General features: G+C 44.3%; 1 protein-coding gene across 2 annotated transcripts in view; it reads left to right on the top strand.

The window, feature by feature from the left end:
• Positions 1-25,431, top strand: part of LOC119402614 (NCK-interacting protein with SH3 domain) — a 60,235-nt gene that overhangs the window by 5,081 nt on the left and 29,723 nt on the right. For both annotated transcript variants that reach the window (XM_037669748.2, XM_037669744.2), the window contains exons 4-6: positions 930-1,165; positions 4,884-5,018; positions 10,936-11,097. In XM_037669748.2, coding sequence (XP_037525676.1) covers positions 930-1,165; positions 4,884-5,018; positions 10,936-11,097 — 533 coding nt within the window. The remainder of the gene's footprint in view (positions 1-929; positions 1,166-4,883; positions 5,019-10,935; positions 11,098-25,431) is intronic.

The following is a 25,431-nucleotide window of genomic DNA, read 5'->3' as shown; positions in this document are numbered from 1 at the left end:
CGAGATTGCCCGAAGGGCACGCTTTAAATCAGCGCTCCTAGATTTTGCTTCAGTTTGAAAAACGTCCTTGAGACGCGCATTAAAAAGTGGCCCATTTCTGTACCCACTAGAAGTGTCGAACTATGGTGAACTAGAGTAGTGGAACACCAGGTAAACAATGCATCGAACGCCACAGCGTGGCTGGAGACACGGAGGGGTTACCCCACGCACTGCACTTTACAAGAAAAAAAATATCTGAGAGCATTGGGTTGTAACGCACTGCTCGAACACGAAGAAGTAACAACTGTGACAGTCGTTTGTTTGCGCTTGACCTGTGTATACCTGTGCGTTCTTTTCGAGCGTCCTTCCTTGTGTTTGAGCAGCACACTGCCAGTGTCGAGCTGTGACCGTTGTTAATTAACGCTCATCTTATGTGCGCTCTTTTCATGCGTCCTTTGCACTTGTGCGGTGCACTGCAAGTTTCGAGCTGATTGCTGTTTTTTGTGTGACATTCCAATTTGTTGATATCATATTCATTGCTTCGCCCTTACGGTGAAACTGTGACATTTTTTTTTTTTGTGCGTGACTGAGAATTGTAGATCATGATGGGTCCTATAAATAGATTAAGATTGTAATAACGTTTTTCTCTCAATAGTATTTAGAAGTTCGATCATGTATAAAACGCAGATGCACCATGTTAGCCTTGTGGGTATGGTGTTGTGCTCAAGGACATGGGTTCTATACCCAGTCATAACAGCCACATTTCTATAGGTTGAAATTTAAGAACACCTGTGTACTTAGGTCTAGGTGCATGTTAAAGAACCCCAGGTAGTCTAAATTAATCTGGACTCCAGGCCTCATAATCATACCATGGTTTCTCTCAGTTTTTGTGTTCTTAAATAAAGTGTGTAGGTGCACTAAAATAGTAGGTGGCATTCTTCTGCTAATAGGGCCACTGCGGGACACTCCACGAGAGACTGCTTTGGGCCACCAGTCGCCTAGTGACTTTCTACAGGAAGAATACTCGCGAATCAATTCAGACTGGATCTCTGAAAATCTTGCTGGGGCCGACCTCTGTTCTTTGGAACCAAGCCCCCGTTCCCAGCCAAGCAAGCGATCTGCCTCCTTGACTGCTGCTGTAGAGGATCCTCACCTGCCAACCCTGGCTGCAGAGTTGATTGAACAAGTCAGTTGGTTTCTGTTTGTTGATATAAATTAATGGAATTATTCATCTTACCCATTAGATCTGTCATCCATGACTAGTGCCATCATTCACTTAAAAAAACACACTCACAAAGCTTAAAGGGACACTAAAGAGAAACAATGAATCGGTTTAGATCGATAAATTGTGCTCTGAGAACTCTAATGTCGTTAATTTTGCCAAATAGAGGAGAAAATTAAGTTCAAATTTTCATTTTTAAATTTCACGGCGAAATCTCCCCGTGTGACGTCACGGATTTCAAAGTGTATTTATCGTATTTTGGTGCCATTGGCTCAACAAAATTACCCCAAACTTGGTATTTTAAGTCTATGGCCCCCTCAGAGAACAATGTACTTCATTTTTACCGATTAGGAGCTACGTAGTTCCTAGTAGGCGCCGTCAAAACATGTGACGTCACGGCGAATGGTGCGGAAACTTCAAGGTGGCGTCACCACCCACATTTTGTTTTTGCGTGTTTTCTCGCTTACTAAGCGTCTTCTCGACACAAGCGGGGTGTTTTTGGTATCGTGAAAGGGTACTTTACTAATATGAGAAAAATCGTTTTGCTCTTTAGTGTCCCTTTAATTTTGGAGCAAATGATAATTTGATGAAGCATCAACATTGAGTAAGGGTTAAATGTGAATCAGTAATTTTGGCATGCTACCTCAAGTACAGCAAAAAAGTAGCTGTTGTTCACTTTTTTTCTGTAGGGTGTACCTTTTGTTACTTTTTGCAGCCATCTTCTGTGATGTTAGCTGCATGAGCCAAAGCAGCCAGTGCCATATTTTCCAAGCTTAGCTAAATATTCCATCCACTGTGTATAAAACAGGAGACTTGTATGATGATCCATAAAATGGAAGGAAAAGGTCAAAACAAAAATGCAGAGCCCTTCCACAACTGTGAAGATGGAAGCCAGTGAAACTGTAACTATGGTGGGTCAGTGGCCCGATCCACGTCGATGGTATTCACTCGCCAGTGCTGGTCACACCGACACTTCTGCTCGCGTTGGCACTCCAGGAGGGTGAGCTGCTCTTCTTCCTTGAGTGAGGCTCAGCTACGAGATGGGGTGGAACTTGAAGCACCAGCAGTGGATGCAGCTGCAGGTTATGCGACAGCGGCTTCACGTCGATTACGCACCCATTCGCGCTTCTGTGTGCTTTGGCGCTCCTTCAATTGCCGCTCTTCTTCCTCTGAGTGAATGACGCGTGTCTGTCCCATAGCGAGTCTAAAGGGCAACTGGTGACAACAGTGCTAGTGCTGTCAGCAGTTGTGCCCCTTTGTCAGGAGACAAATGGGCACAATGCAACAATTCAGGTGCAATTTACGCCATGTGGTGCTCTAATTAAAAATCAGATTTATACCTCAATCTAAAGAAAATAAATAGTTCTTCGTATATGGCAAGTTTCATCATTATATTTTTTGTCTTAGGGAGCAAAATAATTTTTGAATTTCCCCATGGATGCCAATGGGGAACTTCAGTGAGGAAAGTGCTGGTGAACAAATGGGAAGATAGCTGTCAATGTGGACCGTCATAAATTGTTTTCTTCCTTAAATGTTTCACAAAACAAAATATCAGTCCGCTTCTTGTCTATCACCCGCTCATTCTTTCTCTGTACTGCGGAACATATCTTACCTAGCTTATTGGCAGCCGTAAAAACAACATTAATGCTGTATCTACCTCCTACTTTCTTCAGCCTATGAGATACGCAATGAATATAAGGAATACCGACGACACGCTTTTTCTTATTGCTTTCTGCAACCATGCTCGTACTTAACAAAATGGATTTCTTTAAGCATTCAGCGACAGTGGCCACTGCCACGCAAGGATAACCTACGCCTAAAAGACGCGTAACCTGTGCGTTAAAGCTGGCACTCATTTTTGAATGCCAGCTTTAACGCACAGGTTTACTGATTGCCATACGTGTGTGGTGTATAAGATTCCGTTTAGCTGAGGCCGCTTTCACGTAGGGCAAACGGGTCGCTGTAGACAGGTCTGAAGTGAGATTGAGCCATTGTTTTCAGCTACCTGCAAATATACTAAACCGAGTGGTTGAAGGTAAGGCCTAGCGAGCCCCTTTCACGTTTGTTTATGTGCATACATTTCCAAAGACGTTTCACTTCGATTTTGCTATTCTAATTCACATTTTATGCTTCTATAGAACACTAAAAGATTGAAACAAGGTGACAGTGTGTTTCATGAGTATTATTGCACAAGCATGTTGCACAAAAGCAGGACACTACCCATGCATCAGCCCTACACACAAAAGGTGCCACTGGTGATCGATGATGGTGCAGCAAGAATGCTCAAAGCTTGTTTGTAGAGTTTAGCAAGTGCCACTTTGCATTGCATGCTTTGAACCCGTTCACAAGCAGCCATAATCAACTGAGAGACTAAAAAGGTGAAGCTCAAGGTGTGCAGAGGGACAATGTGTGTCCCACATTGGCTTGTGGCCTCAAGTGATTGGTGGGACAGGCGTTGTCCCACTTCTTTTTCCGATAACATCTCTTTGCAAGAAATAATTTTTAGCAGATTGCTACACGTGGTGCAACTCACTTTGGAAAAGGGAAAGCAGAAACCATCAGCAGATTTTTTGCATCTGACAAAGGGTTAACCGCAGTCTTGTGTGCAAGATGTTTATATATTACAGCATTGCCCTTCCTTCAGCGTCAAGTGGGTTTTCAATGTCACTGTCGCCGTTTCCCAAATTAAAGGACGGAAGACTGCCGATAAAAATATTGAAAGGCAATTTTCAGTTAACATAATGCACATGGGAATGGCTGAGAAGGACGCAGTGATATAGCCAGGCCAACACATTTCATTTACTGTATGCTATTTGTACAATGAAGGAAAGCTATGATTTTTCAAGGGCTCGTTTATCTTTGTTAGACACAATATTAATGAGAACTAACAGACAATAACGCCAAGGAAAGTACAGGGGGTGTTATCTGTAGTATTTAGAATGTAAATGTGAAGAAAGTAAAGTGGACGAAAAGATGACTTGCCGCCGGCAGGGACCGAACCTGCGACCTTCGAATAACGCGTCCGATGCTCTACCACTGAGCTACGGTGGCGGTCATCCTCCCGTCCACTTTCTGGGGTATATATGTTGATTAAACCTAGGAGTGTTAGTCAGCGCCAATCGCAGCCATGGCGGCGAGTGGCGCTGACTAACACTCCTAGGTTTAATCAACATATATACCCCAGAAAGTGGACGGGAGGATGACCGCCGCCGTAGCTCAGTGGTAGAGCATCGGACGCGTTATTCGAAGGTCGCAGGTTCGGTCCCTGCCGGCGGCAAGTCATCTTTTCGTCCACTTTACTTTCTTCACATTTACATTCTAAATACTACAGATAACACCCCCTGTACTTTCCTTGGCGTTATTGTCTGTTAGTTCTCATTACTATTTGTACAATGTGACATATAAGTTTGGAGGAAAGCAACGTCAAAGTAATCTGTTATTTAATACGAAATTTGTCAATTGACTTCTTGGTGCAGTAACTGGTAATTGTAATCGGTTACATTTTTCAAGGAAGTAGTTGTAATTTTAATTGGTTATTTTTTTTTTCTGCAATGTATACATGTCTGCTTTTTGTACTGCTACTACATCGTAGACACACGTCAGTTGCCATTATTCGTAGAAGGCTGTCAATTTCCAGTCACTGTTGATGGCAGAGTAACCCTTGTGGTGTTTGTCTCTGCAGGTTCGAAGCCAGACACAGCTGAGCCATAGCCTTTCACGAGTTGCTGTATTGGCTGTGCTTCGCTGCCTTTCCACATCCTTGCCAGGCTCATCGTGCCCTTGGGAAGCTCTTCTGGAAAGTGTACTCAAGGCTGAGGTCTCACTGCTTTTTTCTATAGCTTCTCGTATTGCTACTTGATCTAACAAGGTGATCTAAACCAAGTGAAAAATTTTCCATCTGTTATCGTATAGGAAACGTGCAATGAGCTGGTGGCACCGCGGTGCAGGAGCTAGTGAAAGCATCTCGCGTGCTCCGTGTAGCAGCCAGCCCATGAGTGGAGCCATGTCAGGCTGTTAGCACAGCTTTGCAAATTCGCATATGGAGTACTGCATCTTAGACTGCTAATAGCTAGAGCTGTGCGAATAGCAAAATTTTGAGTCCGAAGCGAATTCGAATATTAAAGTTCGAGTGTGAATCGAATCAAATATTTTTCAAATACTTCCACGCAAAATAACAGAAAAAGTTGCAGGGGATCCCTGAGCATATCATATGATGTGGGAACATGAAAGCATTTCCTTTCTCTAGATGAGTGTTATGGAAGGGTGCTGCAAATTGGTTGTGTTATAAAGAGATCATGTGAGAGCCGAATTGTGTTTATTCACATGATTTGGTGAAACCAACGTGGTGTCAACAACATTTTACATGTCCTCACATAATTCCTTGTCGAGGTACTATAAATCACAACGTCGACGAGTCTTCTGACGATGTCGACCCTAAGCCTAAAACGTCGGCATCGGACGTACTGCAACTACGTGCTGCAATATCTGTGCAGGCAGTGCTGCAGACTTCTGCAACACTGCCTCCACAGAAGCTGAAAGCGAACTGATGTGACTGACAAGGGCGCGCTCTCTTTGAGTCAAGAGTTCTTCATCTGCTACACGGATTTCCTTCTCCTATTTCCCAGCTGTGATTGCTTTCAGCGGAAGTTGTAGGTGCCAGCGTTGGTTCCCTGAGAGAGGTCATGTGCGCTTTTGCAAACCTGGCCAATTAATGTTTTCGCATTAAAATGTAGTGCAAAACATGGCCTTAAACAAAGCAGTTTTCTTTTCGCACGATAACCCGTATACCTGGCGGCAGTGCGCTGTCCACCACGTGGAACCGAAACTGTGCTGATAGCTGTTGTGTAGTGACATGGGTGACGTAATGTGCAGCATTGGCACGAACCTGGATAACTTGATGTTTCACAGTTTCTAGGGCGATACTACCAAATTTTACATCGCAGGCTGATTTTGTGGCGCCAAGACATCATTCGGAAAGCACGTTTCACAAAATGAGTCGATCAAGTATGAAACCACGGCATTAGCAACAGCCAACTGCCAGTAGCAGATGTAGTGATATTGCCATCATAAAATGGTGACAGAATGCATTTTACAGTTACTCCGCACTTGCTTGTTTCGTGCTCCACTACGGTCTGCCTGCGTCAAATTTGTTCCCAGCGAAATGTCAAAATGTAAAATGGTGATGGACCTCTCTCATTATGGAAGCTCATATCAAAGGAAAGTTAGTATTTTGCACGCTAAGGACAGCTGCTTTGCGTCTAATTTGCGTACCTGAAATCCGTGCCCGTGAGCAATGTAATCTAAGGAAGGAGGTCATTAGCTGCGCATCGACAAGGAAAAATTTCTACGGGCTGAAAATGGGAAAGTATCGGGACCTCGGTGAGAAGTTTACCGACGTTCTCGAACAGCTCCCTGTAGACCGAGCTCGTCAAGGCGACAGCCCTTGGAGCAGCATGCGATCAAGGCGTATCCAGAAGTGATTTTGAAGACGTCAAAACTGGATCACTCAAGGAAAGGAACTGCCAGCAGAATAAATTTCACTTTCCGTGAGGGTGCTTTGTGCTTGCCTTTTTTTTCATGTGATCATCAACGTGGGAGCATGCTACAGTTCTAAAATATAATTTAGAAGTGCTGTGATTTGATTTTTAGCAAATGTCATACAAGCATTTCACTCACAAAATTTCAACTTACCATAACTTTTGTTCAAATGGGCTTAGAATATCCATTCTTGTTTCTTTGGATAGCCTATACACAAATATTTTTCATGCACTTACAGACTGAACCTAACGGTAACGTAGCATTCCAGTTAACGATAAAGGGCATAATAGTAGCAATTGAAACGGATAATTACAAAATATGACTCAAAGGTTATGGATATGTCTTTTAAAACCACTCCCTAGCAACTTTTAAAAATACCTACGTATTGCCACAAATACACCAGGTTTCTCTGTTGGTTCCAGAAGCCCTATATCTTGGGATAAATGGCTAGATTTGGCATCACTGGTCAGTGCAGTGCACGTTTTAGACGGTAGCCTGGCTTTGTGGGACAACAGTTTGCAAGCCAACATGCTTATCCCACTTGGACTTGAAAGCACTGATCGTATGGTTGAGATTAGCGACAGTAAAAAGCATGCTCATTATTGTTCCGATGCTTTGTATCAGCGCTGCGAGATGTCAAACGATCATCGAAATCCACGGCTGCTGTGTTTTTTGTTGTTGTTGTTGTTGTTTTTAAGCTGCCTTCTCTGTCGGGGGCACTTTGCGTGTGTTTCTTTTGCATATATCTGGGGCTGTATTCTGAGACAATCACTTTTGGAGACTCACTTCATTGCGCGCTGATTGGCTGGTGAGTAAAACCGGAAAATTTATGGTGCCATACGGTGCTTTATGAAATGTCAGCTTTACGTACGGTGCTCTTGACATGTGTGTAAAAAACAAACACACCTTTTGACCATTGACTGGTGGTAAAGTCTAGCATTTCAGTGACTGAGGCAATAACATCTAGTATTCTTCCGTGGCAAAAGTGTGCAGTATTTTTTTGCTCAAGCTTTCTGTGAGCTTACCTTGTTATGTTTTCAGTTATTGTTGTTTTGTGAGTATGGGTTCATCAACCTAGCGAAAAGAAACTTTCATGTTGCTATCTCATAAGAATATGCTTAGAAATCCTCTCTAACATTTTTTTCTGCAATTTCGCTTCGAAGTATTCGAAAAATATTCTAGAAATACAGTCGAGTCCACTTATAACAATACCAGTTTTAACGATATATCGGATATAACAATGGACAGCCGCGGCACCGTCAGCTTTTCATTGTATTCTATGGCAAAATAAACCGCTTATAACAATGCTGTCATGATGCAATATCGGTTATAACAATTAAATGTGGGCACTAAAACCAACCCTGAATGAAACAAAAATGAAAAAACGCTGTGACAATGCCACCCCAACCCCGCCTATTACGCAAAAGGGCATGAGAGTATACGCGCTGCGGCCAGGCGATAGCGCACTTGGCCTCGCACGCGGCGAGTGCGCGCCAAAGCGGCTTACATGCCACCGCTGCTTTCACCTGCCGCGGTGACGCGGAGGAGGGGGAGGAGGACCGGATGGGCGCCTCTACGGCCAGTGGGGCAGTCCTTTCTGAAGGTGTGCCGCCTGTAGAAAAAGCACCGGGGCGCCTAAGCCGCCGCAGCAGCAGCGCTGTGTGCACTGTGCCGACCTCCCCTATTCTTCGCTAATTTGGCCACGTCTCCAGCTCCGCTGTTTGCACGTGTTCCGAGTCTTGTGCTTACCAGCGTCGTTTTCCTTGCCTGTTGTCACTGTTCCTGTTCTGTGGTCACTGTCGCCTCGATCCTCCTGTCCCCGCACGCGCGGACATCGTTGCGCGCACAACGATGGCAGACCATCCTCCAGAAAGCGACACCCCAGTGAAGAGGAGCGAATGGCAATACTGTTGGAAGTTAAGCGTAGCATTGTGAGAGAGCACAACGCCGGCGAGAAAGTGAGCAGCTTGGTGCGCAAGTACGGCCTGCCGCAGCCGACAGTATCCTGCATCATTCGCAATGCACTCAAGCAAGCCGAAAGTGACAGCCATGCCAGTGCTAGCGGTGCTAGCCACGCAATGGTTGACGGCCGGAAAAGGGTTAGGCACGGGGCCTACAAAGACGTGAAAGATGCACTGTACAAGTGGTTCCTTAGCGCTCGCGCTATCAATTTCCCAGTCAGTGGTCCCATTTTGGCAGAGAAGGCGAAGAGGTTCGCGTATTTCCTTCGCAACACTGATTTCCAGCCTGGGGGTGGCTGGCTTCAGCGTTTTAAGGAGAGGCATGGCATTGTGTACAAGGCAGTCGTCTGAGAGGCAGGCTCGCTGGATGTAAATGTTGGAAAGAAGTGGTTGGAGGAAGCACTGCCCTGCATCCGTGAAGCCTACGCGGACCGAGACCTGTACAATGGTGACGAAACTGGGCTGTTTTTTCAGATGCTATTCTCAAAGATGCACACGCTCAAACGCGATGCCTGTAAGGGCGGCAAACAGGGCAAAGTGCGAGTGACAGTTTTTTTCTGTGCTAACATGGACGGCAGCGACAAATGTCCCACCTTTGTGATAGGCAAGTCGAGGAATCCTCGCTGTTTTCGTGATGCCGCGAGGATACCTGTTCGCTACCGCCACAACAAGAAAGCGTGGATGATGCGTGAACTTTTCTGTGAGTGGCTGGTCAAGTTCGACGAGAGGATGCAGAGCAAAGGCAGGAAAGTGGTGCTGGTGCTCGACAACTGCACCGCCCATCATACCGCCCAGAAGCTGTCGAACGTGGAGATTTTTTTTCCTCCCTCCCAACACCACTGTGGGCTTGCAACCCATGGACGCAGGAGTGATTGCTTGCTTCAAGGCGCTGTATCAACGTCGTGTTTTGAGCAGGCTGGCGCTGAACCTGGACATCTCTATACGTGAACGCCGACCTGCACCGGACTTCAAGGTTTCGCTCCTGGTGGCTGTGCAGTTCATTTTTGCGGCATGGGCAGAAGTCTGCTTCTCCACCATCGCGAATTGCTTCTGTAAGGTGGGCTTTGCTGGGGATTTCAGTGAGGCAGAAGTGGAAGGCCGCGACGCTCCTGCCGACGCAGAAATGACCGAACTTTGGTCGTCGGTGAACATTGGTAATGGAGACGCGTCGGGACTTCAGGAGTTTTTGCACGCCGACGATGCAGTAGCAACAAATGAGGACCTCACCGATGAGGCGATCGTCGCTGCGGTCACCAGCGCGGAAGACGACAGCAGTGACGACGAGGAGGAACCGGAACCCATGCAGATTGTGTCGCATCAGGAAGCGTTGCAAATGATCGACTCCATGCGCGATTTTGTGTTTGCTAAAAACCTTCTGCTCAGCCACGCGCAGCACTTGGATGCTTTGCAAAAAGATGTCAATAAGATGGCCAGTAAGCAGTCAAAGCTGACTGCTTACGGTTTTCTACCTGCTAAAAAGTGAAAAGTGTAAGCAACTTCCCCCTCATTAAGTGCTCTTGTTTATCATGTTCCCCTCATTAAATGCTCTTGTTTGTCACGTTTTCTTTGTTATTTTCGGCATAACCCACTTATAACAATAATCAGTTATAACAACGATATTTTCATGGCCCCTCAGTATTGTTATAAGTGGACTCGACTGTATTCGAGAAATATTCGAAAAATGTTTGATTCGATTCGCACTCACACTTCAATATTCGAATTTGCTTCACATCCAAAATTTTGCTATTCGCACAGCTCTAGAAAATACATTTCACGCAAGCATGTGTTCTTTAAAAATTATACTGCACCTTACACAATAAAGCAAGAAGCATTGAAGGCTTTTTAAACACTTTTTATATCTCAAGTATCCAGAGCCAAGCCTAGCTGTGGCATAAAAGCTGGTACGCTCAAATATGCCACACTCAGGCCACTCTGCGCTCGTACAGTGCATTCGCTCGTGTGTTGTCAGACGTTTGAAAACACCAAAGGCCAGTACAACGACATCACTAGCAAGTAGTTAATTCAGTTATTGAACACGTCAGACTCTGTCATGCAAAGCGACACTGTCACCTAAAGTGATCATCTGAGAATAGGCCCCTGATTGCATTTTTTTTTCTCACTAATGTCTTCATCTATGCTTATAAACAAATATTTGATATAAAGAAGGAATTTTTGTGTACAATGTGACTTAGTTATTAGTTTTGACTTATTGATGCTACTGCCATACTCTCACAGGAGTGTGAGAAACCCTTGGTGGCCAGCCAGGATGGGGACCGGCTCCAGCTGATTTTTCGGAGGCTATGGAACTGCAAAAATGATGACCAGCAACGCAGTTGGCCAATTCATGAGGATGAAGCACTCATCCTGGGTCTTCTAGAAGAGCTGTACACCATCTTGGTAAGCTTTGCAGATTAGCAACAACCCACTTTTTTGTTAAAGGGCCCCTAAACCACACCAAGGTCGAAAATTTGTTATAAGCAGCACTTGTATACAATTCTACATTGATCATGAAGGGGCAAGAATTTTTCAAAGCGATCCTATATAATATCAGATTTACAGGCATTTGATGGTTGGCAACATGGCCGCTGTTTGTTTTTCTCGATTTCCCTCACTACTCTTACCTCAGCTGGTCTCTCCTCCTCGCCATACCATACTCTTCTCTAAATGTCACATGGACACTACATCACTACCAGCATCACGTTATTTCTTTTTTCTCGTTTCTTTTTTTTTTTTTTTTTTCGAAAGTCTGCCCTTAGGCATAATATTTATTCAGAAATACACATATAAATTTGCTTCGTGTATGAAGTCCAGTAACGAGCGGTGGTGAGGTCCACTAATCCAGCGGTCAAGGTCGGGTGGTCGCCCAGGCCTGAGGCCTGTTAAAACACCGTCCACTTCCAGTTACAATGGCTCGGCACTTTTGAGTTGCCTGCTGTTGTTGCCTTAACAACCTGCTTCGTGCTTTAAAAATGACATTGTGCCGTACCAACCTTTGATGTTGTGGAAGGTCTGTGCCTGAGGTGTCTAAAGTGCAAGGTAGGTCTCCCACCACGCCGCCTGCTGGTCAACTGCTGGCTGTCAACAGTGCTGGGCTGTATCGAAGATACATGTATTTTAGATACTATCTTAGATACTCTTTGGGTATCTTGTATCTGTATCGCGATACGTTTAGCAAGACGACTATCTGTATTTCCGATACATTCAATAATGTATCGTGTATCTTAAGATACAAGATACTGCTATAGCAGCACCACTTTGCGAAACAATAAACGGTGGCTGAACTCCGCTTCTCAACCTGATAATGCTGCCACTAATCCACTTGAATAAACAACAGTGACATTCTTTTATCTTTCCGCCACAGGCCTACATTCAGGGCAAACGATAAGGTCTGCACCTCCCTATTGGTTGAGCAGAATAACTTGGCGGTGCTCACGTGATCTCGACAAAAACAAGAGCGCAAATGCCTACGCGCAGCCGACCTTTGTTTTCTCGATATTTTCTTTCTTTTTACTTGTGTCGGTGCCATGACACTTCCTCGTAACCACTGTACTGTTCTGCGTACTCTAATGTGTGCAGTGTCTTTGGCACAAATTCTTATGTCGCTATATTGTCATTATCGAAGTTTCTCTTGCGTGGTGCTTCGTTACGATGTCTGAAGAACACAAAAATGGAGTTGCTTTGCGTCTCGCGGCTTTCACGCAACAGCAATTTGAAAGATATCATGGATGCAACTGTAAGTTTGACTTCCATATGATGAGATTGACTTATGTGGAAATGAGATTCTAAGAACCGTCGCACCTCCGGTGCCAATGCTAGGTGCAATAGAACAATCACTTACGTAAGAGAAGATATCTAGGCCTACGGTATTTTTGTTCTTCCTGCCAAATTATTGAAGGAGTTCTTTTAAATCATAATTTGATTGTTAGCACAAGCGCTCTTTTTGCTGTCCCCCACTTGCATACCATGCATTATTCAGGCCTCGGCATAATTTTTTGCCCGTTTGTTCACTTCAATATGTATTTTGTAATGTGCGCTAAAATAAGTTCTCTGCTTTATTCTTAATTTTTATCTGCCTTATTCCTACTATCTACATTCCATTTGAGTTTACTCTTATGTCAAGGCGATGTTGAGGACAAAGGTAAAATAATCTGGGCGTGCCTAGAGCATACAGTAACAAAAATTCTCCTTGCTACTTGATACAATTGCAAAATTAAGATTACATAATAATAATAGAATAATAATAGAAATAACAATAAGACATCTCAAAGATGTTTGGAAGGGGATTCAAGAAACATAATACCAAGTACGTACTCTGTTTTTTTCATGAGCATCCCCATGAGCCATTTTATGCTATTTTCCACAGGCACCGAGGTTTCTATTGTCTGACCTTAACATCCAAGTTGACTATACGTCATGCTCACTGGTCATTGCTTTTAGGGGTGGCACCTGTGTCGTGTTTATACAGGGTGTTCCACGTAGCTACAACCAAATATTCACAAATAAGTGGTTAACCTCAATTGAATCAAACCAACGACATGGTTTGCTGTCATGTGGCGCTCGTTAGGATATTTTTATATAGCATTGAATTTGTTGATTAACTAAGTTCAGTTATGCAACATTTTTAATATTCACTTTAGGGCCAAGTGCATTTCGTTACACTGTAGACAGTACTTCAAAGCGACTGATCCAATTTCTTGGAAGTATAGTGGCAAAGCGCTAGCTGGTCGGCGAGTAGAGCAGCGACACCCATCAATTACAAAAGTGGCAAGTAAAAACCATTGACAGCGCAGCGTATAGAGAGCTTTCATGTTAATAATAATTGCTGGGGTCTTACATGCCAAAACCACGATATAATTATGAGGAACGCCGTTGTGCAGGACTCTGGAAATTTCGACCACCTGGTCATTTCATCGTGCAACTAAATCTTAAGTACATGAGCCTCAAGCGTTTTCGGCCCCATCAAAAATGCAGTTGCAGCGGCTGGGATTCAATCTTGTGACCTTCGGGTCAGCGGTCAAGCAGCTGTCATGTTAAGCTGCCAAACAAATTCCAGGAAGTTGTTTCGGAATGAAACTAATGTACTTTGAGCAAGAAAGAGAGGAATCCTGGGATAAAACGTATTTCGTTAAAATTAAACAAAGGTGGTCGCAGTTAAGAAATTTTAGAGTAAACATTTTCGTACATTATGTCGATCTATGATAGCAAATTTGCAAATGTATCGAAGTATCTTAAATACAATTGGGAAGTATCGTATTGGATACAATAATTCCGGAAGCATCTTGTATCTGTAGCTCAAATACTTCTTGCCGGAGTATCTTGTATCGTGTCGCGATACAATTTCAAAGTATCTTTGCCCAGCACTGGCTGTCAACTCCTGGCGAGGACTGCATGAGCTCATCCCCTGGCTGGTCAACTCCAATGCCACTGGCGGCAGAAACATTGGCCACAATTACTATTGCAAACACTATAATTTCCGCTAGAATAAAGCGATGCAAAAACTGTATATTTTATGAAAACTAATATCTACCATCAAATGTCTAGCACCAATATGTGTTCTGACGCAGCTTTAGTTCAGCTGCCAATGCACAGCTAGTGATGGGGCACTGTGAACCAGCTGGGCTGTGCTTGAATCGTAGCTGGCAGCATTGCAAACATCAGCGCATTTCTTCTGCATTGAATTTTTGTGAGGAGAGTTTGAAGTGGAAACAGCGATGTCTTAACTGTGAGCGTCGCTGATTCATTCTCAAATGCTGTCAAATACTGCTTCAAAGGGTACCAAATAAAGGCCTAGTAACAGTACCAACACTCGGGCGATCAGTGGCAGCAAGATTGGTGGAGACACTGTAGCCTAGTCAAAGCAATGATCCCGCTGCAGCAGATTTGCTACATCATTGTGTGGCAGCTGCAAAAAATTAATCTGTCTCCATTCTTTGTCAGGCAGGGAAATCTTGTCATTTGCAAGCAAAACTGCTGTCGCCCAATGAACGGCAATTGCTGTGCAGTAAGTCACCATGCTGCTGCTGTGCATGTGCAGCTGTTATGTGTCTCCTCTCCTTAATAACACCACCAAGCATGAAGAAATTCGAGCAAACAAAAGTACTTGAAACTGAAACACAAATGATGTGTCACTAGGAATCGCATACCAAAGCATGCAGCACTTGTGTGCATGACAAGCAAGCAATGCAACGAGGAAGAGCAAGAATGCAAGCGACTGTATGGAGATTTGCTAGCAGCCTAACCAGAATTCATATTCTCGTTCAACCAATCTACAGCGTTTGCCCATGGTTAAATCACCAAGTTCTCCGTAAAGGCATCATGATGAGTGGTGTACACCAGAAAGGCCCAGAGAGGAGCACAGGACTGTTTTGTCATCATGTAGCGCATAATGCTGCTGCATTTGACAGAGGCAATCATGACGGCATTCTGAACACAGCATGCATGTTAACTGATAATGTGTGCAGAAATATTGGGGGTGGTGTAGGGGCCCTTAATGTTATGTTTACTTTCTTCTAAGGTGTTGCGTATATAAGGCAAGGTTGTACATACTTTAGGCACCACCTGTGGGGATCGAGAGCACCTTCCCATTGTGCGTCATCCCCCAGATAGTGCATTGTGCCAGCCCCACGCGCCTCGTTCACTGGGAACCGCCATTAAACGGCTGCATGGCGGCCATGGCCACGGTGCTGGGCTTTGTTACCCACTCAAACCATACTTCTCCCTCCCCGGCGTCGAGACATCCTGGCGCCGCACGTCACATGTCACACTAGGATACGCCACTGTGTACGCCCTTTCTCAATGGCCGCCACTTACTGCCCCCATGCCCCCCTCTCCACCTGAGCTTGCTTCCGTCTAGTGCTTAGTTGCGGTGGAGGAGATGCTCTCAGGCCTGCTACGAGAGGGTCATGCGCTGTTTTAGCAGGCGACTTCTTGTTTGCGCGCTCGGTGGTCCCCTTTGTGTGGTAGCCGATAGAGCACTGCACGGGCCGGATTTTACGGCCCGGGCCCGGCCCGGGCGTACTTGACCGTACCCAGCCCGAGCCCGGGCCCGTCGTTCCAAGCCCGGGCCCGGCCCGGGCCCGGGCGTTCATTACTAAACTTATCCAGGGCGCACTTGTTCATGACCAGGCCCGACCCGGGCCCGCTAGAGGATATTAGTTGTTGATGATTATTAATGATGCCGTGCGCTTTGTAGCAGGCGATTGGACGGAAAATCTGGTGTGTACATGCATCGAAATGTTGCTTTGCCCGCGGTGGTAGCTCAGCGGTTAAGCTGTTTCGCTGTTAAGTCCTAGGACACGGGTGCGATTCCCGCGGCCACGGCGGCCGCAATTTGATGGGGGCGAAATGCAAGAGCACCCGTGTAGATACTTATCTTTAGGCGCACGTTAGAGAACTCGAGGTGGTCGAAATTGATCCGGTGGCACTACGGCGTGCCTCGTGATCATATCGTGGTTTTGGCACGTAATACCAAGGAATATAAATGAAATGTACCGTATGTGTCAACCTAGAATAAAAGACCGAAATCTTTATTCCTCCCATGGGAACAACCGTGATCTGGCCCATTGTTAGAACTGTTAATATATATATATATATATATATATATATATATATATATATATATATATATATATATATATATATATATATATACGTGATCTGGCGTGTTTATAAGGAAACCCACAATGATGTACTTGTTACTTTGACATAGTCTGGTCCAGCAGACGAAACATTAGTGAAAATATACAGTGCCAATCTATATCTATACTGGTGAAAAAAAAATAGCACTTCAACTGTTTTTCAATTTTTATTGCTAATCTTTACTAAGAGCCAGCTCTTTGTACGTGTCACTTCAGCTTGGCACAGTATACCTTAGACCATGCAATGCATAACGTTCGCGTGTGCTCGAAGGCCCGACTTACGCCTTTTAATGAGCTGGTCCGAGTCCGGCCCGGCCCGCAGCCTCAAGCCCGGGCTCGGCCCAGGCCCGCGGCTTCAAGCCCGGGCCCGGCCCGGGCCCGCACTTTCAAGCCCGAGCCCAGCCAGGGCCCGCCGGAAAACGCTTCGGACGGCCCGGCCCGGGCTTTCGGGCCGGCCCGGGCCCGTGCAGTGCTCTAGTAGCCGATAGTGCCACAGGCAAGCGTACTCGATCGGTCCTGTGGAGTTACGCTGTATGACCTGCAATTCCGTGACTGTCACAGTGTGCTGCATCTTGGGTTACTAAACCCACATTTGTTGACTTTTTTTCCTTGGGTGCCTTTTCTGTGCTGTGTCGGAGAGTCGACAAACCCAGCCGTAGCGTTTTTGTGTGTTGCAGTGGTGCAGGAGTGTTGCGTCCCTTCTTGGCTGCACTCGTAGGGTAAGCCTTGTGCAAACCAATCTCCACACACTTTAAAGGGAGGCTGAAGAGGTTTGCAAAAAAAATTCTAGTTATAAGCACCCTTTTATACTTTCAAATACCATGAACACAAAAATCGACACCAAATTTGACATTGCTCCATCAAAGAAATGTGTTCTTAGCAAAAAAACACTGAGCCACTCCTGCTGGTGTGCTGTGAACCCAGCTGGCATCCGTGATTGGTGGAGTGCACAATGACGCCATTATTGGCGCCTGCCGCAAGAGCAATGGCAACAACGGCTGACGAACAGACACTGCAACGACCTCCCCGACGCTTTCGGAGAGTTCAGTCGCTGTGATCAGTGGTGTTGCTAAGAATTTTATTGAGGAAGAGAGTGCTCGCATGCAAACAAAAGTAGGAGTATGTATATAGGTAGTTAAACAGTAAGTTTGTGCATTCAGAATAAACGGGGGCAAAAAGGAACATAGGAACGATGTGGATGGTGCTTTATAACAATAGCTTCAATTTTGTACACAAAATTGTTAGTAAGACAATAAAAATATGTTTCAAGTCTAACAGTTCAAGGCAGAACCCAGCGTCAAACCACTTGCAGCATCGGGAGCCGTGATGCAAGGGCATTTCACCGGTAGCAACCCCAATTGTCTCAGTGGAGCAACACTTGCTTCACTTACACGTTTGCTTTTGGCATGCACAAAGGGCATCGTAAAATTTAATTGTGTATATTTTAACAGCACGGTACAAATATAAATATCCCAACTGTAATGATGGAACTAAGTTCTCTATGCCAAGCTCACATTAGATCGCAAATGGCATTGGGCACAACGTCCATGTCGGTTGCTGTCAGCTGAAGCATCTGTGGTGGCAGGTTTGTGTTTGTTTTTAACGAGGATTCGAAGTCTTCCTAGCATATACAGTAGACTCTTGATAAACGGAACCTGAAGGGACCAGGAAAATATGTTCGTTTAATAGGAAGCTCCATTTACTGAGAGGAACTGGGGTGTGGAATTCAAGCAGGAAACCGATCACAATGGAAGCATTTGTTCCATTCAAGCAACAGTTCCGTTTAAGAGATTTCCCTTTACTGAGAGTTTACTCTACACTGGATTGCATGGTCTAGGCAGAGCCTGCATGCTGCTTGCTTGTTCGGATACTCCATCTCCATTCCATGTGTCCTGAGTGGGTGCATATTTATAATGCCAAAACATACGCTCGCTGTCACATGCCTGATCAGAAGCCAGATTGTACAATGTGTTTAGCCACGGCCGAAGTTAGAGTCCCATGCAGGTGTATTTTATGTGGAGAGAGAGATTCATTTCATACACAGTGCGTTTCACGGCTGCTAGTTTGGAAAATACATGTCACTCACAAATGATTATATTTGCAATATAAATAAATTTATTGGAGATGTTAAATCTTAAAGTTTACGTAAGTGGAAGTTTTGTTATCGGTATCAACTGGGGCAACTTCACTTGCAGATCAGTTACAAGTTGGACCACTTTCAAGTGGGACTATTGGCACACTGTGTTATGTTGGACCACCACACAGTACATGCAATACGTGAGGTTCTTTTTGTCGCAATGATTGCGGAGATGTGTTGTGCATTCAGTAAACCTTGCTGTTTCAAAGTGGGCAGGAAAGAAAGAAAGGAAGCAAAAAATGGCGAAAAATATATATATATATATGCTGTTCGGCAGCTCAGTTTTTCTATCACTGCCATTTTGGGAGACAAAGTGCTAAAGGAATATGGAGATGGCTGCCCCGATGACGTACCTGGGCTGCTTCCAAAGTAAAAAGAAAGTTTCACCTAATACAGAAAACCTGAAAATGTGTTTTGTAATGCACATCTATGCGATTTAATACTGCAGTTCTGTTTTGTTCTCAATTGCCATGGATTCCCATTTGTTTTGATGTGAGAAATCCCAAAAGTGTTTCGAAGTGATTAAAGTGGTTCTCCAAAGCTTGGATTACTTCCTTTCACCACAGAAAACCACCGAGTGGTAAAGTTTTTTGTGTTGTGGGAAGCTGTACAAGGCAACATTGTTTCGGCTGTCAGTGCTCGTACAGGGCTGTACGAGCCCTGATACGTAGGCTGTACGAGCACTGTACGTATGTGAAAGGGCAGCAAGCTGACGCTAATGCTTCTTTTAGACAGAATTATCCATGCAGCAGCTTTTTTTTTTAAAGTGTAAGCTGGAAACATAGTGGGGATGCTGATTATTTATGATAATGTCCACGAATACAATGCGATTGATGCCGAATACATGCAGGCAACGTTGGCGCAGGTGTCGACGCACCCAATATTGACGTCACTTCCACTAGATTTTTCCTTCCACCACCTCTGCTAGCTGATGCCGTGAGCCGCAGTGGGTGGAGCATAGGTGCGATTTTAATTCGCAATTACGGCGCCACAATGATGGCGCCACCACTTGCATGATCGCAAAACAAATCCTGGGAACTGTGATTTTAACTGTGTGTGATTCCGAAAAACGTCGTTTTTTAGAAATCTAAAAGCTTTTCAGTTTCGCTTTAATGGAACTCGAGGAGGCAGAGAGAATGAGTTCCGTTTTTCCAAAGTTTCATTTAAGCGACGGACACAAAAATCAGCTACAATCATTCTATTTAAAAAGCAGCCGCCGTTTCTTTATACAGTCACCAAGCGATTTTTCGGACATGCCTGATGATTCGTGTACCTTCATGGCACTGCCGCATGGCCCGTAGAGCCTATGTGCAGACATCTGAAATTTCAAATGCCGAAACGGCTTCCGACTTTCAGAACTTTCTGCTCTGATTGAAAATCTGAAGCAGTATTATTTGAAGCCGCCACTGCCACCATGTAAATTATCTCACAGCCTCAAACCAGCGCTCTTGGGCACTGATCAGTCTGCGGCCATAACAGATTCCAAAAGTCAGCTTTGCTGCAATGCAAACGTGTTATGCAGTGAAGCATGCATAAGTATTATGATGAAGTGTAGCGAGAATCGTAAGGGGCCATTGTCACAAGACATGGTGTACGTTTCTTAAAGGCCAGCTCCGGCGATTTTTCGAGGTCGATGGATCTCAATAAAATTCGCTCGGTACATTGCTTTGCGCGTTTCCGTCATGTGCCAAATTACAAGCAGAAGAGATGCACAGATTGTTTACAAATGAATTTTATTGATTGCCTTGAATTGCCCACCTGGCTTCCCACAATTATTGGAAACATCGTGTGCATGACATCATTTATGGCAAATTGACGGAAGTGACGGAACCGAGGTGCCACTAGAGCGTCTGTTGTCCACGAGGCAGCGATTGTGTGTGTTTGGCCAGTGCTTTGTTGGTTGGGCATGCAAATATCAGTTCCCTGTAGGCAGGCATGCAATGGGTGGCAAGTGGTGTTGCTTTGTGGGCTGCACACGATTCCCGTGTAATTACGATAACAGTCACGAAAAAACTCTCAGCCAATGATTACCCTTCGTTTCGATATTAGAGTTTTCGCTAAAAGTGCCAGTTTACCGCATGAAAAGTACGGTAATACCGTACCAGCTGAAGAATGTACGTGCGGGAACTTTACCGTATGGAAACACTTTCCGTAACGTATACCGGGTCTACCATGACCGGGTCTATCCGTATACAGTAAGCTGTACTTCATACGAAAGGTGGCTCGTACTTGGCTTGCATTAAATTTTGACGATCCTTTTGACGCATTGTCAAACGCCGCTATCCATAAACCCATGCACGCTGCCTGTAGCAATATTAAAAAAGTTTTAGTTTGTCTGCAAACTTCTTAGCGTTAGCATTTTACACGATCCCGGCAGCCACAAACTAGAGCTTGAGCGGCCTGGACAGATTGTGCCATCTGGTGCTGTAGGGCACAACCAGGCAAGCAGATACATAAGCATGTGTGTTCTACTTCATCAAAGGGGAATGGCGATTGTAGTTGGCCTTCAAATGCGTCCATATCTCAGCTGTCATTGTCAGACAGCTCCGAGAAGCTTGTGCACGTGGCACGGTGAGTCACAGGCGTGGTACGGCCGGTGCGGCGTGGCCACCTTTCCGCTGAGTGTCTGCTCTTTGCGGCTTTCACAGCATTCATACTTCACGCTGGCAGGACCGGTATTTCTTGCACGAATTCTGATTTCTACCATCTAATACTTCACGTGAAGATAGTACTGCTCAGTTGGAGTTCGGTTTTTGTGTTGCGCATTTTTGCTTATTGAAAATGATTTTCAAATTTGCTGAGTATTTCCACTATTGGGCCCATGACAGGAGCGTCTCGGGAACATAAAAACACCATAACTTTAACATGGTCATAGAATCGCCGGAGTTGGCCTTTAAGGGGGGACATGGTACCTGGGGCTATCTTGCTCATTTTCCAACTAGATCCAATTAAAAAGCACAGATATATAGGGTGATTCCACGTAAGATCGAACAAACGATGGCTGGTCGACCTCTCAAATTTATTTTAAAATTTTTATATATTATTGCCTGATGAGTGGAAAGAAGAGATCCGCAATTGGTTTTGCCACCAAAAATTTTTTCGAAGCACAGGAAATCAATAATGACGAAGAGGTGGAGTGGAGCGCTCATCCACTCTGCTGTTTTGGCCAACTTTCATTATGAATTGCCCAAAATGTATTAAAGTTAGGTAGCTGAAATTTCTTTAACTAAACATATGCATGTTTTTGCTTCTGCTCAGGTATTTTTAGTTTTTATGTGTAGTGTAGATGTTTTTATAAAAAACCTCAAAATTGGCCCAGGGAACGTTATTTTCTTGACTTTGAACGTCCTTATCTCAAAAAAGCCTTGTACAAGAGCGACAAAAATTCCGCATTACCTTCTTCGCATGCTTATCTACCAAACTGCCGAATCTTATAATTATATAACATTTCAGTAAAAGATATGATCGGGCTAAGTTCAAGAAAACACCGAACAATGCAAACTTCCGACAACAATTAAAAAAAAGCCCCATTTTTTATATTTCTTAAACTTTGTCCACTTATTCTCCTCCACATCAGCTTTCACAATCATTGAAAACATGTCGCATAATGTTGTTGCACTAATAGTTACGGCCCCTCCAATGAGACCCTTAAGCAAGGATTGGCAATTCTGACTTCTTGCCCAGCAAGTGTATAAAATGCAGGCCGGATTGAATTTCTTTTTATTAAAAGGCCAGCAGGTACCGAAAAAGGTGTCGCCGACACTGAAGACGTTAATATTGAAATTATTTGGTCACTGCAGCGGCCACAAGTGCGGGGCTACCGAGCAGGCGCGCGCGCACCCGAGATGCTCGTTGTAGGAGACGGCGCAGTGAGAGCTCGTTTTCGCGTCCTCAGACCGATTGAGTTCGAAACAGCAACACCTCTCGGGTGACTTGAACGCACGTGCACCGGTAGTCGCAGTGATCTGGTTAATGACGTCGATTTCTTTTTCAGGGTAATAAGAAGGTCATCGACTGTGCATTCCGTGAAGATCTTTCATTGCAGTGGTAGCAAAAGCACGCGTAGCACAAGTAGTCAGTATCACTGACAGTCACTGATCTTTCGGGCGTTAAACATTCCTTCAAAGCATTTATGTCTAGGTCGGTAACTCTGCGAAATTTTGGCTTCTTTGCAATAAATAAAGGAGTTGTGCCACGATTTTGAGACATCGGAAAAGGGACGTTTTTTGCTTCGTTTGTATGTAGTGTCAACGCTGTCCACACACTGGAGTCGGAGAACACGTATAAAATATGTTAATTTAACTTTGAAGTTTTCGTCGCTGAGCATCTGCAAGCCAGCCCCACTGCAAGGACATTATCCCGACGAGTCAAGACAGTTCCCCCGAGTTTGCAAGTTCTGCGTCCTGCATGCAGCCTAAATCGTAGAAATCACTGTCAGGATCACTGGACGACAATTCACTCATCGTTGTTTATGTGCACCACGAGCAGATGACGGATTTGCCGCTAGTATGTCGCGAGTTTCTGTATCTCCGTGACGTCACACTGCTATGGAACGACACTGAGAAGCCACCCCCTCGATATCGAAACCGAAAGTGTCTTTTTAAGGTGGCGATAATTAAAATATATACGACGCATTCCCAGGCACCACAATAGTCGTTTTAGGTTTCTTGACACCAGTATTTTTATTTAGAGCAACAATCCGAATTTTTTAAAAATTCGTGTCAGTACTCCTTTAAGCTTCTTGTGCTTCAAAAGGTAGTCTCCACAATACACTCATTCAGAGCTATACTTTCTCGCCATGAAACGCACAGGAGGAGTAGAGCAAGAGCAAAGCACAAGACCTATCCACACTGAATGAAGCGTGAACAGTGCACCGAACGCGCGGCCAGTTCAGGCCGTCTGCTACCGACATCTAAGATAGGCAAGCGCATCCGGCTACCGATGACATCCGGCTACCTTTGACATTCCATATTTTTTTCTTTGCCACTGGAGCACCACGTTCATGCTTTTCACTGATCGCAACTGGCGCAGTGCAGTTTCTCAGGCAGCAGCATGTGTGAAGCGAGCGCTCATAGCTCCCTTATAGAGTTTTCATCTTGCTTCCACCTCCGCCGTGTTATCAGCGCCTAGCTGCGATGCGAACAGAGGGTGGATAGAATAGCGAAGCTCCAGTGCACATGCGTTCAAGTCACCCGAGAGGTGTTGCTGTTTCGAACTCAATCGGTCTGAGGACGCGAAAACGAGCTCTCACTGCGCCGTCTCTTACAACGAGCATCTCGGGTGTGCGCGCGCCCGCACTCATGGCCGCTGCAGTGACCAAATAATTTCAAAATTAACGTCTTCAGTGCTGTCGACACTTTTTTTGGTACTGCTGGCCTTTTAATAAAAAGAAATTCAGTACTGCCTGCATTTTATACACTTGCTGGGCAAGAAGTCGTAATTGCCACTGCTTGCCTAAGGGTCTTATTGGAGGGGCCGTAACTATTAGTGCAACGACATTATGCAACATGTTTTTAATGATTGTGAAAGCTGATGTGGAGGAGAATAAGTGGACAAAGTTTAAGAAATGTAAAAAATGGTTTTTTTTTGTCTTCAGAAGTTTCCATCGTTCGGTGTTTTCTTGAAGTTAGCCCAATCATATCTCTTTACTGAAACATTATATAATTATAAGATTCGGCAGTTTGGTAGGTAAGCATGCGAAGAATGTAATGCGGAATTTTAGTCACTCTGGCACAAGGCTTTTTTGAGATAAGGATGTTCAAAGTAAAGAAAATAACGTTCCCTGGACCAATTTTAAGGTTTTCTATAAAAACATCTACACTACACATAAAAACTAAAAATACCTGAGCAGAAGCAAAAACATGCATATGTTTAGTTAAAGAAATTTCAGCTACCTAACCTTAATACATTTTGGGCAATTCATAATGAAAGTTGGCCAAAACAGCAGAGTGGATGAGCGCTCCACTCCACCTCTTCGTCATTATTGATTTCCTGTGCTTCGAAAAAATTTTTGGTGGCAAAACAAATTGCAGATCTCTTCTTTCCACTCATCAGGCAAGAATATATAAAATTTTGAAATAAATTTGAGAGGTTGACCAGCCATCGTTTGTTCGATCTTACGTGGAATCACCCTAATATGTATTTCTTTGTGCTGATTTTAAAAGTGCAGTAATTTTTTCCTTGGCTTAAATAATTATTGAGATAATTAAATGTTAATTACTATTATTTGGTGAGACAATACATAATAATAAACCGGGGAGAACGTTATGTTTAATGCATGAGTGGAAAGCAGAATCAATAAGAATCAAACTGCTGCAAGCAGTTTTTAAATCCAACAACAATTAGCAATTTAGCAGCCCATTGAAATTTATCGTTTACAATATAGCTACTAATGATCAAGAACAAAGGCAGGTTAAAAAAAAAAATTCTAGAAGAAGAAGAGAAAGAATTTGCTTGCAGCATTTCAAGCTTTATGCATTTAGCTTCATACAGCAAAAAACGTTACAGCTGTAGCTATTCTAGAGCTTGAGCAATTGTTGCACCAAACAAGCAGGGTGAGTAAAAGCTTGTTTTGAGAAAATGCAAGAAAACAGATAAAGCTCATTTTGAACCACATTTAATAGAAGATATTGAAATATTTTTGTTGGATCATTAGTTGCCACCAGGGACATAACCTGCATGCCTACTGCTGCAGCACACGTCATTCAGAAGCAGCATGTCAACAAAAGAGCCCAATTTTTGTGCTTTTTCTCAATCGAAATACAGCTCGTTTTGGCGATATAAACTGCTGTCGGGACTGATATATGAATCCAAGATGTAAGAAACTTGGTCAGCACTTTTGGCAATGCCTGTATGTTACAAAAATACTATATTCAGAAAATTGATTTTTTCCATGATTTTTCATCTCTAAGACCAGTGTCCCCCCTTAAGTATACATTCGCACACCGACAGTCTCTG

This window comes from Rhipicephalus sanguineus, chromosome 1 (genome assembly GCF_013339695.2).
Source record: "Rhipicephalus sanguineus isolate Rsan-2018 chromosome 1, BIME_Rsan_1.4, whole genome shotgun sequence".
In the NCBI taxonomy this organism is placed as follows: domain Eukaryota; kingdom Metazoa; phylum Arthropoda; class Arachnida; order Ixodida; family Ixodidae; genus Rhipicephalus; species Rhipicephalus sanguineus.
The sequence above is the reverse complement of the archived record's forward strand: the minus strand, read 5'-3'. Positions and strand labels throughout refer to the sequence as shown.